General features: G+C 37.2%; 1 protein-coding gene across 11 annotated transcripts in view; it reads left to right on the top strand.

Moving 5' to 3' along the window:
- LOC109048914 (forkhead box protein P1-B) overlaps positions 1 to 18,853 on the top strand; it is a 180,392-nt gene that overhangs the window by 73,122 nt on the left and 88,417 nt on the right. For all 11 annotated transcript variants that reach the window (XM_042726359.1, XM_042726357.1, XM_042726355.1 and 8 more), the window contains one exon: positions 12,332 to 12,498. In XM_042726359.1, coding sequence (XP_042582293.1) covers positions 12,343 to 12,498 — 156 coding nt within the window. In that variant the 5' untranslated portion in view covers positions 12,332 to 12,342. The remainder of the gene's footprint in view (positions 1 to 12,331; positions 12,499 to 18,853) is intronic.

Below are 18,853 nucleotides of genomic sequence, written 5' to 3'. Positions count from 1 at the left end.
AAAATAGCACTTCTTTAAATTTTCAAGAGTAATGTGCACAGGCTCTGATTCGTTTGTTGGTGTGGTTTGGCGAAGTCAATCGAGACCAAGTCCTGGGGGGTTGCAGAGGAGAGATTGACTTATGTCTGAGAGTTAAGACCTCAGATTTTGCTCCAGGAACGGAGAAGTGCGTCATAAATTCGGTTTGGGATATGTGATGTGTTGTGTTGTGAGTTTTAAGTCTTAGGGTTAAGGATAAAAAAAAAGGGAATGCATGACACAAACTGTTTTTGCGATCCGTCGATCACGGTTTGAGGGTTTTTTTTGTGGGATGATTTGGGTTGCAGTGCTGTCATTTCTGGTGCAGTTGCTTTCGGTAAACTGCAATATTTAAATGTCATTATTCATGATAATTCATCTGGAATGTGGAGGTTTTTTCCTTCCCCTTTCAAATGTAAGTTTATAAGCCCTCAGATGTCATCCCACACCCATCTCTCTCACATATTTCTTTCACCCCCCCACCCCACCCATCGGATCAGCGGTGAAGTGATTTTGTATTTTATTGATGAGCTCCAAAGTGGCAAGTGTAGGAAATGGTACCTTTGATCAGAGCGTCTCTAGGAAATGGAAACTGAGGGTGTGAAGTCCGCCAGGTAAGAAGCATCCAGCCTCCATAAGCCCCCTCCCTCGTCACGTTTGAGTGAGACAAAAGCCCTCCCCCCAGCTTCCCACCACTCGAAAATACATATTTGTTTTGGCTGTTTTCATTCCGATTTACATGAGCACCGATTACAGCTTTTCATTAGCGAAATTGGGTATTTGTTTTAAACTTTAACCAATCACTTTGATATGCTAATTACACTGTAATTTAATTTGAGTCCCATAATGATGATGCCGTTATTATGGACATAAATGATGCAGTTAAGCAGAGAGTAATCTCATTTGCATACTGTACATGCCAGTAAATTAAGGCCTTTCCTGCTTGGCTTCAACTTTAATTTTCCACTTCTTTTCACACAGCCTCTCTCTCAGCCCTCCATCTAATAACAGGCCTTTGCGTGTTTGATGTGGAGAGCCGCTGTTACGCTCTGAGTCTAGTCACAATATGTAATACATAAAGGGGGCTCGTTAGCACACTGAATGTGCCTCTGAGATGCTGCCATTAATAGGAAGAGGTGGGTCTCACTTCAGACTTTTTTTCGCAGATACTTGCGTTTTTTTTTTCTCCCCACCTCGTATTCTTTTTCTCCTGGCCGTCTTTTTGTATTTCTACTTTTTGTTAGCTCAGAAAAGAAAAGAAAAAAAAAACATTAAAGAACTGAAGCACAATGTCGGTAAGCCGTTCCGTGGCGGGCACTGTTGTTTTGATCATGGAGAAGACTGATTGGTTTAAAGGGCGATTTGTGTGCAGGTGCATGATTCATGGTCACGGGACGAGCAGGGTGCACGTGTTTATTAAATCCCTTTTTACCCTATCACGTTTATGTCGACGGCTCCTTAATGCAGTCGCAGTAAATCCTACAGTGTCACCGTCTTAATTCTCGTAATTGATTTTCTGTTTTTGATTTTATGTGTTTTTATATATGTGAAGATATATATATTATATATATATATATTATATATATATATATATATATATATATATATATATATATATATATACATATATATATATATATATATATATATATATATGAAGATTGTGTGAGCGCTAGAATTGAAGGTAGAAAAATTTTACGAAGACTAAACACATTTAGCTTGTTTTTGCTGGTCAGCACAATTTATATTTTAGAGTTTAATAATTTGGATTCTGGTAAGTAGCCTTATTGGGAAGTGATAAATACAACGGTTTTCCTCTTCCTCCCTTCTTTTTGTAATTTTAGAATGATTGCCAAAAAAAGTCTGTCTGTCTCTCTTTCACTGGGTGGAGGGGATATATTATGGACTTAATGCTGACAATACAATTGCCCTTCAGCGCGAATGCTTTTCCATTTTGTACCATAAAGAATATTATTTTCCTGCCAGCCAATTTTCTCTGTTAGTCCCTAATTGGCACCATAAATCTGGTGGCGTGGAGGGTGAGGAATGTTTCGGTGTCGCAGAGTGTAATCCTCACCCTTATTTACCAATTCATTAAGATTCATTGATGCAGGATAGGGTGAGAGGAAATGACAGCATAAATCAGGGTTCCAACATAATGACCCTAATCAGCTGGGAATTGCAGAAAATGGCATGATGAACTATGTCCTTGCGTTAGTGCCCACTGTGCGTTGTCATTGCGCTTGCTTTATGGGTGGGACGCATCTCCCTGACACGGACTGTATTTAACACAAAAAAAGAGCTGTTAAAAAGCCGATTCCATTAAAGTGCTCATCGGTTTCACGCAAGGTCTTCTGCCGTTTACCCCCAGCATGCCCTTTACCTTTGGTTTATCTGCTTAATGGAAGACAGGGGACTCAACCCTTTCTTTTTAACCCTTTCAGTATTTTAAAATGTTTATGCCTCTTAAGCACAAACCTGGTGCCTGACATCAGCATGACAGAACGGATGCCATATGTCCGCTCATTTTGCAACACGCATTTTGTAGTAAACATTCAGAAAGATATTTCGCTTTTGAGCATAACTACAATTTGGCACCGGCACCTCACAGCTGTGCAATATCCCTTTCTCGATATTGGCTAAGTATGCAGGATGGAAACTGTACCAAGTGATGTTGTGGTTGATTGCGGTGAGGAATCTTTGTTGTATAAAACTATAGAGAGGCCATGTGATTTCTAAATGTTGCAAAGTAGTCTTTCGGGGTTCCCCTATGGTTTTTGCTTTTGTTCACAGACGTGAGCTGTGAAGTCAAATGTTTTTGTGCAGAAATTAGGTTTTGTGCATGCAAGCTTGGAAAATCGCTGAGATCTACAGCATGTTTATGCCTGATAAATCCAAACGCATGTCGATCAGCGTGACCTATTGTGTATTTTGCAATCAACACTGTAAGCGTTTAAAAAAGTGTGTTTATAGAGTGATTGTGTTAACATTTTCTTGTCATGTATTGACAAATCAGAAGGCAATTATGGTTGTTATTAGAGCTTTTGATAATAATTTCTCATGTACAAACAGCAACACAGACCTGATCTCTTATTTGCACAATCACAGTTGATAAATCATTTGTTGCTTTTTTTTTGCTTTCCTTATTCCTTATTACCAACTTCAGGCACGTTTTTGCCCCAAGGGTTGATTTTTATAAGAAGGTCACTTTAAAACTATCTTAGAAACTTTTATCTATGCCTTATCATTGTTATTTTTTGTTGTTGCTGCTTTCCAAATGCTTTTTATATAATTTATTTCTGTACTCTGTCCCAGTCCAAAGTTAATTTTGTAATTTTGTCAAATTATGCACAAATTGAGAAAATATTAATACATTTTTAGGATTTATATAATGCTAACTATCATCATTTCCAACACACAACGCTGGTAAAAACAACACAAAATTTGAAATGTGATGGGAATGACAATGTGGTAGATTTATTTTATTTTTTAAATACTGTAATTTTAGTGCCATTTTTTATTTATGTTTTTATTTTAGTGCCATCAATCATTTAATTGATGCTTTTCAATCACATATATTTGTATTTGTATATTTAAAGTCATTTTTAACAAGCAGTATGATGTTGTTATGCTATTGGGCCTGTAAGTTGTGCATTGAGTATCCAGGTTGCTCTGCTTGGCTGTAGTTATGTTGTTGCCTTTTTCCATTAATGCCAATTGACACTATGGCAGTGCAACTGGGTAATTTACCCCCAAGATAATGTTTCTAATAATACAGCTCCTCTCATTATTTAGACTGGAAATATTAATTAGACAAAGTTCATGGAGGCTAAACTCCCCGTCCCACAAATACGAGTTTGACACATTTCCTCTGCGCAAAAGTCTGCGTTTTCTCCACCCACGGGAGCGCTCCTTGCACGAATTTCGAGTAACAATGATTAAAAATATATGACACACTTTTAAATAATATTAAAACAATATGCACTTTGGCCAGTCCCAGAGGATGCGGGAGATTGAATGCCTTGTTTTCTTTGCCGAGTGCGTGCGGGTGTTTGACAGTTCTAATTTGTCCGTTGTGCTGTGGGGCCTTTTGAGTGAAGGCCTCCTTCCCCACGGCTCGATGCCTCACGGTGAGACCCGGCTCACGGTTACTGACTCTTCGCTGCCGTGCTTGTGCGCTAATCATCACAAGCTGTCTGTGAACGAATCCTTCAATGTCGCTTGAAGGAGAGTCGCTCAGGAGTTTGCCGTAAACCACTCAAGACTGTAGCTCCACATCCCAAAATTGGCCTTTCTATCCTGGTAGCGGCTGCATTAAAACTCATTAGACTTTTTCTTATTTACTTTGGTCTCTCTTGGCTGTTTCGCTAAAAATACCGTGGCCTGCCTTACTTTTGTGCATTCCATCATAGTCTTTCCACAGCAGGGCTTTAAACGCCACACAGACTTTGTCGTAAATTCATTCGGAGGAGGCAAACCGTTTTGTGTACCTTTTGAAATTATACATCTATTTAGCCTCTCCGCTGGAGTTGTCTTCCAGTTGACGGCATCCTGATTGTTCATTTCTTGTTCATTTCTCTAGCTTGTAGTGTGATAATGGGTTCATATTTATTTGAATCATTGTGTGCAACATTACAGAGTGCCGGCATCGGTTAGCGGTGATGGTCTGGTGATATGTTTCAATCTGGATTTCACGCATAAGGATCTTATTACGTTCCTCTCGATGTGTAATAAATATGTGTTTAGACCCCTGTATCACTTGGTTTTGTAGCTCTTCAGAGCAGTAGTAAATCGATTTGGAGAGTTAAATGAAATGAATGTGAGAACGGTTGGACTGAGAAGACAGTCAGTTGAAAAATCGAAACACTACGCTGTTAGGAAACATTAAAAAGGACATTTTCAATACTTAAGTTTCAGGACTTGACACACAAAAGAAAGTTCTACTTATCTGCTCACTGTAATGGCGCTTGATGATTTAACAATGAGGTATACACGAAAGTTGTGGGGGCTTTACAGTTTTTTTAATGATTCTGAAATAAGCTGAACAAATCTGCATTCACATATAAAGTAAAAACATTAATATTCTGAAATATAATTACAATTTAAAACAACTGTTTTCCATTTTGACCGATTTTAAAATGTAGATTTTTCCTGTGATTGCAAACTTTTTGGCAGCCATTACTGATACCATGCTGTTTTGATGCTCAAGAAGCATTTCCTCTTATTATTAATGTTGTAAACATAATATTTTTGTGTTCAAAGAACAGAATTTGTATCAGTGTTGAAGTCTTTACTTTTACTTTTGATCTGTTTAATTCATCCTTAGCTGAAAAAAAAAAAAAAAAACTTTCTGACACCAAACATTTATATATAATGTTCAATATTAGATACTATGGTAGATATTATGAAGAATGTCCAAGCTTCTCTTTTCAAGGAAATAGATTTATGCAGCCAAATCCCCAAAAAGGACAAAAATCACCACAAAAGTGGTCCATAAAACTATATTCCAATTCTTCTGAAAGCATACATTTGCAACAACATGAGGGTGTGTAAATGATAACACAATTTTTGGTGAACTGTACCTTTAAGAGGATAGTTGTTTATGTATTCACCACCTATTGTATCAAATACTTGTTTTTTTACTGCCTTAGTCAATACCATTGTGAATGTTTACAGTACAATCAAAACTTGACGCATTGTCATTGTAAATAGACAAGAACCCACAGCCATAATTGATATTTTCCAAGGACTAGTTACTGAGTAATTGACTGTGGTAATGTTTAACAGGTTTTACAAGTTCCTTGCTGCTGTTTTCACAGAGGCAATAAGGATGATGCTGCTTGTCTGTTTGTTCCGCAGACCGAGCCGGATGTATAGGAGGAACGTGAGGTCCGTGAGATCCGGCCTGTTGAGTGACACCCCCCTTTCCCCATCTATTTCGCATTCACGCTGGCCATTAGCAGCTGTAGCCCAGCCGTCCTAATGCTTCTTTAAATGTCAGAACGACTGTTTGTTTGTCTTGAGATTCTCCTCCAACTGTTTATTCAAGACAGGCTGCATTTGCATTGACCTTGCTGTCCATACATGCTTGCCCGCCTTCTTCCTTTCTTTGGTCCCATCGCTCGCTGTCTTTCTCTGAAGTGTGTTTACATTTCGGCTCGCCCTCTGTGTAACCTGTGGGATGTGTTGATCATTCCACCTGGTTAATGTTAAATTGCTCTTTGCGAGAAGATGTGTTTGTTCATAAACAGAAAGAAAAGGCCCCGTTCCCCCCTTGTTTACCGTAGTCATGGCAGCAATCAGTTATTAAACAAATAGCGAGCTTTGTTTGTATGAGCTGCCGGACCGGTATTAGCCCTACAAGGTCTGGAAGCAAACTCAAGAAAACACAAAAGAAAAGACAAAACCCGTCTGTCCAAACGTGCTGGGGTTTTGTTCTCAAAATGTCGCCACAGTAGTGTCAAGATATGTTTCAGGCCTGGAGAGGCCCGTTGAGATTAGAGGGGCTGTTTGGTCTCACAGTGAGATCTCCTTTTGGCAGAATATCATTGCTGCTGTCATTTCCTCTTTGAGAGGGCAACGTGCAATTCTTGTCCATGAGGGCGAGTCACTAGCCCTGATTGTGCCGACATGTGTGAATGATGCAAAGTTGCGCCTTGAGGCGGAAGACCCACACCGAATGTTGCATGATGTCTGGCTTAGATATGTAACAGACAGACTTTTGAGGAGGATTAGCATCCAGGTTTGATCTCTGTCAGTTTGACTGAACTTGCATTACACTTTGGGGTTAATTTATTCAGTTTTTCAGTAAATTGTACATGCTTATTTTCTTTTTGTTTTACATTTAGTTTGCCTTTGCTGTCATCTAATGCTCTAATGCTTAAAGGGGTCATATGATGCGATTTCAATTTTTCCTTTCTCTTTGGAGTGTTACAAGCTCTTGGTGCATAAAGAAGATCTGTAAAGTTGCAAAGACTAAAGTCTCAAAGAGATATTCTTTATAAAAGTTAAGACTTGTCCACGCCCTCCTAAAACACCTCATTTAAACGCCCCCACGTCTAAGTCACTGTGTGGGAAGATTTGCATAACACCACCAAAATGTTCACGAAAAGAAAGAAGGTGTAACTTTTATTCTCGCTGTAGTATTGTTGTTGCCGCCATGTTGTGGAGATGCTGTGTTCCGTTGTGAAAGCAAAACTACTTTGTTTGACCTTCCAAAAGAGGACGATATCCGCTTCGTCATGCCTAGAGTTGATCCGTGCTGGTCGCAGAGGAAATACATCAACTTTTCTCGCTGTGGATCGCCGAATCGGCTTTCACTGTGGGTGAGGCATAGTCCAGCCTGGGGTCGTCACAAGTGGTTGTCGCAAGCCCTCCGGCCTTTTATGGAGGACTGTTTCCTGAACCTGCAGACTAGCCTACAGTGGGTCTATGCTCAAACGCTGTTTCTATAAAGTGGGGTAGTTCCAACATTGCAAGGACAGTCTGACGCTTCTGACTCACAGCCTGTACAAGTACGTTTTTATATTTAAAGAATTTGTCACTGATGATTCAAAAGCGCGTTTTAAGCAGTGTAGAGTAGCGTTTGTTGTTTGTCGTTTCTCCGATCTCAGATGCAGACATGGTTTTATGTTTACGCGGTGCGATATGCAACGCAATGCATAAAAACACAGTGTATGTCATTATAACCAGCAATTATGTCTCCACTGGATGCAACAAATGCCTTGTTTGTAATGGGTTTTATTGGTTTTGTCTAGTTGTGTCGGGAGACGGCATTACAGTATGGTAGGGACGTAACATTTCCGTTACACGCTTGAGGTATTCAGCCAATCACAACGGACTGGATAGCTGGCCAATCAGTGTACACCTCGCTTTTCAGAACGATGAGCTTTGTACAAATCAACACATTTCAGAAAGGCGGGGCATAGAGGAGCAACAATAATGTACATTATGTGGAAAAGAACGTGTGTTTTTAAATCTTAAACTGCACAAACACTGCATTACACCAAATACACAACATAATGTTCTTTTTAGCAGCATCATATGACCCCTTTAATTAAAAAATTAAAAATTCTAATAATTAAAAAAACACTGTTAGATGTAAACTAACATACTATCTTAAAATTATTATTTTATTTTAATTTTTTTTTGACCAAGTAGAGTATAATTTTAATATTGTCCATTTATCAGTTCTTGACCATAGCATGAAAATAATTAGCAGTATCGACCAGAATTTTTATATCAGTACATCTCAGTACATCCATATGATGTGTGATCTTTTTTTTATATTGTATCTTATAATGTTGTTATGCCTTAATACACTTATCATTATTTTATTTTATTTTATTTTATTTTATTTTATTTTATTTTATTTTATTTTATTTTATTTTATTTTATTTTATTTTATCTGTCTATCTATCTGTCTACCTGTCTATCTGTCTGTCTGTCTGTCTGTCTGTCTGTCTGTGTGTGTGCAACATGTAAAGAATTATCAGCCTATTGTATAGGCCAGAATTTATATATCAGTAAATCTCGGTGCATTAATATGATGTAAATAATTTTACAGTTTGGACTGTGTCCAAGTTCCAAATACGAAAAAAAGAATAAGTAAAATGAAGAAGTATTTAATTTGCTGATATGTCAAAGGGTAGGCAATACTTCATGTTTTGCAAAATTATTTGGGGAGTTGAATTTCATACAAAACTAACTATATCGCATATATACTTTTACTGTAATAGAAAAATGTCTCATAATGTACCGTGATGTAAGGTCATAAGGTAATTTTGCTCACACCACCATCCCTAGCCAAAATACAGCTGTCTGCGTTACTCATCAGGAATCCTTGGGGGAAAAGCAGAAAAGGAAAACCTCAAGATGCTCTCACACCTTTTCAGTCGTACAGATCATTGTGTTGTCTAGACAAGCAACAAGGCTGAACCTAAACAACAATGTGATCACGGGGTTTTGTCGTCCTTATTGTGACTACTTATCTGGAGCGTAAGAATGTTGTGCTTTTGTTGGGCGCTTGTGTAAACAGGGGTGGTGTGAGAGCACAGGCTTGTAAGAGCAGGTGGGCTTTCAGAACTTACCGGAATGACAGCATCTTTTTAACGCTGATGGAGTCTGCTTTCCGGTCTGGTGCACGGCACACACAAACACACTCTCTCCATAAACACAGTCAAATCCAGGGAAACAATGAATAAGGTAGAAGGCTCTTGATTTTGTGTATTTGCTCATGTTTTTATGTAGGCCAGGTGGGGTGCGTATGCTCGCAATATCAGATGAACTGAGGAAAACATCAACATACACATATTCTGACCTTGTTGTATTATCCGTTGTTTGTTCCAAACACTTGTTGTGTTTAGCAAGCAAGTGTTTTGTGTGGAAAAGGCACAGACATCTGATGATAGAGGTTTGTTTGGTAGGTGCCTGGCGGCGGGGCTTAATCTCAGGGAATTTCCATTATATTGAAGTTTTTTTTCCTTAAGTCTTTGTTTTCTTATTATTTAAAGCCACGATAAACACTGTAAACAAACAAATCTTTTTCTTGTGAACCCTTGCTGGTTTATATGCGTTTGTCTGTTATTCATGTTTATTTTTATTAAAAATGTTGAAGACAGTTGTGCTGAGCTGCACCTTTGTTATCAAAGTGAGGAGAAATCCAAAGCTGGAATCATAATGATAAGACACTAAAACAATAGCTTAATTCATAAAGCCGTTGACATTATTAATGCCCTTCCACCAGGTTATTTTTTTTCTTCCATCTGTTTGATATTTGTGATGGATAACAGGCATTTTCTTTCATCCTTTTTTTGGTCGCGATATTGCAGCTTTTGAATTATTCCATGGTGAAATTTAATGAGAAAGTAGATTTATGGGTTTCATTTGTTTGTCAATTCCGAAATTAATTGGGTGTTAATTTTAGCTGGCCCTCTTCAGACGTGGATGCAGGCGCGCGTGCATTACTTTGCATTCGTTGCAGCTTCATGTCTTTATTGTGGGTCACTAGTTTTGCATACATTAAAATAGCCCCCCGGCACATTCTCATGATTACTTTTAGAGATGCCACGCATTCCAAATTTACGCCCTTCCTTTATAATTATGAAAATTTAGTACGGAATGACAGTGCATGCATAATAGCCATTATCACCCTCTTTTATGGAACACAATGAAAAAAGGAGAGAGAACAAATGAGACAGTAAAACCTAAAAGAGACAGAAAGAGAGAGAAGCCTGCTAAACAAGCCACAGCTTGTTTGTGGGAGTACCGGGTACTTGGTCCATTTGTCTCTAATTGAAAGGATGATTTTGAGTATGGAGTAGTTTAGTATACAAATAGGTTATGTCGTGTATTTAGGGTGTTTTTGGAGATAAAAATAAAATATGGGATGAAAGGGGTTCAGGGTTCCCACATTCATGAAAGACCTGTCAATTTTTTAGTTTTTTATAATTGTGAATTTCAGGATTTATATATATATATATATATATATATATTATATATATATATATATATATATATATATATATATATACTTTTTTTTTTCATATATATATATATATATATATATAGATTATATATATATATATATATATATATATATATATATATATATATATATATGACCTATTTTCATTTATTATATGTAAAAAGTGCATTATGGGTAACTTCTACTGAATTTATACTCATTTGTCAAAAGAAAAAACATACATAAGTAAAGTTGTTGATGTAGTTCAAATTTAAAGTGCAGTTCAGTATTTCTGATTAATCACTGTCTGTAATAATGTAACTAAATTAAAAAATATATTAAATTAAAAAACTTGAATATGAAAGTAAAATAAATAATTATATAGAATTATATTTTTACAGTTAAAGTTTATATTTTTTTATTAAAAATATGTATTTTTATAATATTCGTATATATATATATATATATATATATATATATATAATATATATATGAATATATATATATATATATATATATATATATATATATATATAAATTATTATAACGACATAATACTATATATACACACATACACACACTATATATATCACACACACACACACACATACAAATTAAAATTTTAAATGTAATTAGAAAATACATGTTTTACGTATAATGTTTTATTATATATATTTATTTTCTGTCTGCTAGCTGGTGTTTCTTATTGTTTACAGAACATCTGCTTTATCAAAAACAGACAATAGAAGAGATGCATCCCGCCAGTGGTCCAGATGGGTCAAGGCCCAAAGTGTTCGTCTGCGTCTGCAATCGCCTCTCCCCTGCAAACCTGGCTGAACAATTATCACACGCCTTATTACTGTCTGAGAGGGGGCAGCATTATAAATCTGAATTCTTTTTAAATTTTCACCTGCCTATGTGATTAGCACCCACTGCTTTAAGGGCATTCATTCTGCCTCATATCAATAATTAATAAGCCAAGTTAATTTACTTCTGCCCGACTTGGTCAGCTTCATTAAGATGGTCTGAAACGGGGCTACGAGGCACTCCACGCCAACGAGGGCCACGATGAATGCAAAATATATAAATCTAAGTGTCTGTCTCAGGACGACGTGAATAGATCAGTGTGTTGAAGGAGAAAACAAGACTTTTGAGAGTATAACGCAGTTAGTTGGGAAGCGTTTTGAAGAACAAAAAGCCTTTTTGTGTGTCTGAATACGCATCATTAAAGTGTAATGTATTATTGGAAATACTTTGGAAGTACATCGGAATATTTTCAGGTTTGTTTATTTGTGAGTGGGCCCAGGACCGTGGCGTTAACTCAGCATGCAGAATGCAAACTTTGCCGAGAAGTTTTGAATTGGGCGATTTGTAATGCGACCAACTCCCCTGCCCTGTTTCCCATTAAAAAGCCATTGGGCTGAGGTTCTTCTGGGAGCAGTGCAAGTAAATATATCCATTTCAGTTGAACAAGTTTTGTTTGTGAGCGAGTGTGATTTCTTGGGCCTCTCTGCTGAGACGTGACCGAGGTTGGGTTCCCATCCCATTTGCTCTTTGCTGTTTCTTCATCCTTACAGGCACAGTATAAAGAAGAAAGACAAACGGAAAAGACAAATAGTTTCTTTTAGGCCTGTGATGTGATGAAAGATACAAGAAACAAAAGTATTTAAAAAAAAAAGTTTTGTCATATTTTCAGTTTATTATTATTATTAAACTAGAGTCATCCTTGCAAACAAAGCAGCATAGATGAAGAAAAATGGGAAAAGTGAAATTGAGCAGGACAAAAGGAAATGCGTGCATTTGTTTGAAATATGTTTTTTTGACACTTGTTTTGTGTTTTTGCTGCAGGTTTTTAAGTCATGATGCAAGAGTCGGGGACAGAGGCGACAAACGGAACAGCCAATCAGAACGGCGCCCCACCTAGTGTGGAGGGACACCGAGAAGTTCGGTCCAAGAGCGCCACTCCTTCCTCTGACATCACAGCGTCTGACCTCGTCAACTTCCAGCAGCAGCAGGTCTTTCTTTCTTTTCACTCAGTCCTTCCATCATTAGTTTGTTCATTTATTCTTTCTTTCTTTCCTTGTTCCTTTTCCTTTATTCCTTCCATCCTCTCAATTTCTTTTCTTGTTTGCTACTTTCATCTTTTGTTCATTTATTAGTTTGTTTGTTCCTTCCTGTTTTCATTTATTTTCTTTTTATCCTTCATTCATTTCTTCATTCATTCTTTCTTTTTTCATCATTTGTTTATTCGTAGTTTCTGTGTTCCTTCTTTCATTGCTTATTTTCTTTTTATTCATAATTTATGTCCTTTTTGCTTTCATTTTCTTTCTATAAATTGTTTATTTGTTAGTTTTCTGAATCCTTTTTTCATTTGCTCTTTTTTTCTTCACTCTTCCTTGTTTTTGTTCTTATGCTTTCTTTCGATCTTTCATTACTTTCTTTCTTTCTTCCTCTTCCTTTTTTGATGTCCTTCCATCTTTTGATCAGTTGTTTATTTTGTTTCTCCCTTCCTCCTTTCATTTCAAATTTTCAGCCATCATTCAATCCTTGTCCTTTCTTTCTTTCTTTCTTTCTTTCTTTCTTTCTTTCTTTCTTTCTTTCTTTCTTTCTTTCTTTCTTTCTTTCTATTAACTCTTTGCATTGTTTTTGTTCATTCCTTCTTTCCTCCCTTCCTTCTTTCCTCTTTCTGTCACTCTTTCTTTCATTTTTTCCTTCCTCTCCCTTTTTCCTTTTCATTTTTTATTCAATCATTCTATCTTTTGATCATTTGTTAATTATTTTGTTCCTCTCTTCCTTCCTTTTTTGTTTCTTAATTCAGTTCTTCCATCCTTCTTCGTTTGTTCTTCTCTACCATGTTTCTACATTTCTTTCTTTCTTTTTTGCTTTCTTTCGTTCTTGCACCTGTCTGTTATTAACGCATGTCAACAGCATCCTTCTCTCCCCTCTTTAAGTGCTTGTAAATATTTAATCATTGCACCCCCTTCAACCAGAGTACATAAACACATTATTATGATTATTTATGTATATTGAGAGCGGTTTGAATTTTTAAACGCACTAAGTGCTCTTTCTGTGATTGTGTTTTTGGTTGCCAATGTGTTTATCCCAGCAACTCCACAGCATCTGCATTCAGGTAAAATATTTATCAGGCATGTTGCAATGGACAAATGCATAGGTGCAACGGAATTTATGGACAGTCGTGTATGTTCTGCATCCCTCCGGACGCCACAGATTTCACCTGTCGCATTGTAAACACCCCAAACACTCAGGTCCAGATTTCAGAGAGCTTCCTTTCAAAGCATTGGAGCGTGGAGTGTTGCAGCTGTTTTTATTATATACCAAGAGCGCCCAAAACCTCCTCACTCACACTGAAATAAACAGACGAGCTCTTTCTGTCTGTCTGAGTGTTGCGTTTACCCACACAACAGCGTGTTGAGCGGGCCAGCATTGAAAAGATCAGCCAGTCGTGTGTTATCTGCACCCCACGGCATGATGGGAGATGTTGTCAAGGGTTGTTTGGTGGGGATGGGGAGCCTCTGAAGTAGCTGTCTGTCGAAATAACACGGCTGTCCTGGAACTGAAGAGCGCAATGCCTTGGTTTTAACAGCAAATGGGACAGTTCTGCTTGACAACTGGTTTGAAAACAGAGAATGACCCAAAACGGATTTGTTTTGGTCTTATTTCATAGAAGGGATATTGATTTTGTATTGTGTTTAATTTGGGAAGATTTTGGTTGTGAATTAGGATGATTATTTTGGATTACGTTTAGGAATAAAACATTTGACATCTTGATTTTCCCTTCAGTCTGCTTGAGATCAATCTGTAACTAGAGTATATCGCCGTCAATCAATAATTTGAAGCATCTGTGATTGGCTCTCGCTTTCACGTTCCTCTGAATTGCTTCAGTCTGTTGTGTGCTTCTCGGACTTAGCGTGATGTTGTCAGTTCGAAAATCACAAGCATACTGAATTCATTACCGCAGTCGTCACACAAAACCATGGATAAGATTTCAATAACTGCAGGCCACAGTTGAGTAAACAGTTGCACTGAAACTTAATTCCTGTTGACTTTGCCGTCATTCTGTGCCAGGGGCTCAATCTGATTCACTCGGCTGAGACAGCAGGGTTATGACTCTGACGAATGGAAGGAAATGGAGAGAGAATGAAGGGAGAGGAGATAGAGAGAGGCTGAACGCCAAAGCGGTTGACCGAATCAGGGATGTGCACTTGACACTCTAACAAAAAAAGAGTAGCATTTAACATTACTTCATAGTTTTATAATGACTGTGTTGAGTAAAGGAACCATCTTTTGCTTTTTTTCATGCTTGTTTATGGTGACTAACAGCAACAACTTTAACAGCTTTTTCAGAATAGTGCAGCTTTAAACTACCATTAAAAGCTAGTTTTTCTGTGTGGAGCATAGTCATCGGATGCCCATTTTCCACAAGTTAATATGATTCTTTAGGGGCCTTAACTCTTTCCCCGCCAGCATTTTTTAAAAAAGTTGCCAGCCACCACCAAAGATTTTGATGATTTTCACTAAAATTTGATTTGATGGATTATATTTTGTTTTGTTGTTTTTTTATTAAATAAAAATAAATAAAGATCAGAGCCTCTACTCTTAAACATCTATCTGTTTTATTCTAGCTTAAAGCATTCTTTTTTTGAATATAGGTAAGTTTCATAAAAATTTAAAATGAGAAAATCACATTTTTATCAAACATTACATCTGAATAATATTCAGTATGATTATCAAAGCATAAATCCAGTAAATCGCTTCCATCAACACCTTCAAAGCTTGCACAGACCTATAACACTTCCTGGATCAACATTTTACTCCGTAACATTATGCAGTTTTCATTTATATGCTGTCTATTGCTGATGATCTGTTTACATAAGAGATCACTCATTTCTTCATCCTGTTCATGTGTGTTTTTGTTTGGGAGGTTTTTTACTCATTCAGAAGATATGTAATAGTGCCCCCGAGTGTATACTGTAACAGTGAAAACACGAAAAGCCGTAAAAACTCGTCTTTGGCGGGAAGCGTTTTCTTCTAAAAGACGAGATAACTCATCAATGGCAGGGAAAGAGTTAATGAAAAGTCTATAATATACTTTGGTTAAAATTTCTCAATGATAGTGTAAAAAAAACACCCTTTTTACCTTGTCAAAAACAGCTCTGTTCACAATGATCCTGCATGTCCCTTTAAATGCTAATGAGCTCAGCTCACACTGCCCTTCTCTTCCGTGGGGTGACGAGCCGTTATCTAAGGCTGTTAACTTTAGCCACATTCGTCGTGGAACTTGCTAACTAGCACATTATTAGGAAAGGTGATTTGCAAAGATTCATAAAAAAAATTAAACTCACTTCTTCTGGATATGAAACTGGATTATGAATGATTTGCGTGAACATAAACGCATTTAGGTAGATCGGGGTCGGGACATATTCCAGTTCAAACAACATGTAGAAGTGAATTTTGCATCAGAAGACCCCTTTAAAGGGATAGTTCACCAAAAAATTTAAAAAATATACATAAAAGAAAGAAAGAAAAAGAAAATTCTGCCATAATATAAGTACCTCGTTGTTAGATATTTTAGGAGGTTACAACTGTTTATGACCATATGATGAAAGTCTATGGGGTCCAAAACAACATTGGACCCCACTGACTATCATTGCATGGACAAAAAAAAAAAAAAAGTGTTCTGTAGAACTGTAGAAGAAAGTAATTTCAAATAAGGTTATGAATGGCATGAGGGTGAGTGAAAAATGAGAGAATTTTCATTTTTGGGTGAACTGTCCCTTCAAGTTTCCTTGAGGCAGCTCTGAACAGAGCCAATATTCTAGTCCAAATGTCATAGCTTATAAATTAAATTTTGTTTTTTTCATCAGTTTTGATCATTACAAATCAGCTTTTTTTTTTTTTTTCAAGAACAAGGATTCAGTTGTGATAATTGACAGCTTTTACAACAGATCAGTCTCTTTGCTTGTGTTGTGCACAAAGTACATAAAGCATGACCTTTTTAAACCTCCAAAAGCCCAGTTTCTCCTCTGACAAGCTGTACGGTTTTATTATATCTCAATTTATAAATCCCTACAAATCCTTAAATGCGTGAAAAACAACAAACCTGGAGGCTGACATATCATCTATCCTGATTAGTCGACATAACTGTGAAAGACAGTGCTCATTAATAAAGAGGAGGGATAAAATAATTGTAATCTGTTTGATCATCTCGACCTTGACAGGGGAATTTATCTTCTCGAACTAGTCAGATTTGGGGGGAAGTAGACCATAAGCTTCATTTAAACATCTCCATTAGGAAGGCAAATCCCCAGTGCTATTACCTTATATAAAAGAGATGTGTCCCTAAATGGGAGCTCTCTAGATAGAATAGAGCCTTTGGATTCAAATAAAGCCACCTCAAACGTCTTTCATCCTTGTACTAAAGAATTTAGGTCCTCTCTTTAAATGGTTTATGCATATAATTCACCAAAATTAAAGGGACAGACCACCCCTGTCAGCATTTATGCAAAAGATTTCCATTATGGCACAAGCGCCATCTCCAATGAGCAGTTCACCTCTCTGTGGTCTATGGTCGACAAGATTAGGGAAAAAACATGTGTGCGAACATCCTTATGATGTAGTTGGAATACAGTTCCAAGAAAAAGCAGTGGAGAAGAGGTTAAGGGCAAATATCAAAAGAAACTGTGTAAAAACTGAAGTTGTTAATTTAACTTGTTCAGTAAGTACACATTAGTTACACATAAAAAGTAAAAACAACAAAAACAATCTTCGTAATATAATTTAATATTTAAAGTTGGTTTAGATGTGTTTTTGTATGGTGTCTCACGACTGACAATATATATGTGTTATGTTTATGTACTTTTTTTTTTTTTTGCATGTCAGCCATCGCTCATTGCAGCAGCGAGTGCACCCACAGGAATTTCCCCATTCACAATACAAACATCCTTCCATGGCCACACAACCAACACAGCGATCTGATATAGCTCATCTCTCATGTGCTCCCCGAGAAATATGACACATTTGTGGCCCAAACCTGGAATCGTGCTGGCCTATATCTGATCTCGCACAATGTACGGTACTCTCACTGCAACTTAATGCGAGAATGCCATCAGTCCCGTACTAATTGCGTTCCTTCACAGGCTGTTATTCGGGCCTCTTCAAAGAGCGCTCAGAGTCTTGTCTTGCACTCAGCGAGGCAGAAAGAGAAGTTGTGGTTTTCAGCAACATCTTTTGATGAGGAAGTGAAGATGATCTTGAGAGATAAAGATTTAAAGTAAATAAAGCCAGCCTGCTTTTATGCAAGAGCAAAACATTTTTTGGTGTTTTTAGCTTTTTTTTTTCTTTTTTTTTTTGCTGCTTCTGTAACAGGAAGTCAACCGAAATAGCTGTACAACGAGAATGTTGTCGTCAGTTTCTGATCCAGCTCAGTTTCTAGGATCATCCATCTGGTAGCCTTCTGATACCCCTTTATGCATTAGTTTGGATTAGGCTGTTGAATATAGTTGCAAATGTCATTTCTGATCTTGTATGCTGCGATAACACCAGAAATAAAAGTAGCACTTTTTATAATTATTTATTGTACATCCTGTTTATTGACTGCTAAAGGGTGTGTAGCTCAGTTGATCAAGGAAAAATCTGATGAGACATATTTGAGTTCGACTTTGGTGTCTTGACAAATCATAGCACAGCTTGAGACATTGCTGAGATTATTGGGCCCTTTTTATTTTATTTTCAAAAGTTTCCATATGCTCACCATCTCATTGCTGCCTTGAAAACCGATTGAGTTGTATTGTTTGCGGTATTTCTTCATCTTGCACATTCTTCATTCTCATTTCTGTGCATCCAAGCCTCAATATGGCACAATTCCTGATGAGTTATGAGCGATTTAGTTGGTGCATATTTAAGCTTTTGCATGTTTAAGCAAGCAGCGGTTGACTCAGACTTGCAGAGCGACTGCCAGGAATCCTGCTCAGCTGATGCTGCCCTTAAATTTTAAATATTAATGCCCTGTCTCATGGCAGTCTTTTTTTTAATCACATTTGAGAGCACCCTTACTCAAAGGCATACCACCGTCATCTCAAAACCACAGAAAAGACAGACAACCAGACAGAGAAGCTACAGCATGAGTAAGTGCTGTTCTTTGATGGAAGGGCAAACTCATCTCAGTTTGTTCAGACAGAATCAAAAGATAAGGGTAAACAAATAGCAATAAATTTTTTTTGTTCTGTTTTCCTCTTGACCCCTGAGGAGGCTTAGGAGCCAATGAGGTAATGTCTTCAGTCTGAGTAAGCACAGGTACTTGCATTATACAGCGTGTAGCAAACCCTGGAGCCCACCGGAGCAAGAAACAAA

Source organism: Cyprinus carpio, chromosome B6 (genome assembly GCF_018340385.1).
Source record: "Cyprinus carpio isolate SPL01 chromosome B6, ASM1834038v1, whole genome shotgun sequence".
NCBI classification, from domain to species: Eukaryota; Metazoa; Chordata; class Actinopteri; order Cypriniformes; family Cyprinidae; genus Cyprinus; species Cyprinus carpio.
This window is presented reverse-complemented; position numbering and strand designations above follow the sequence as displayed.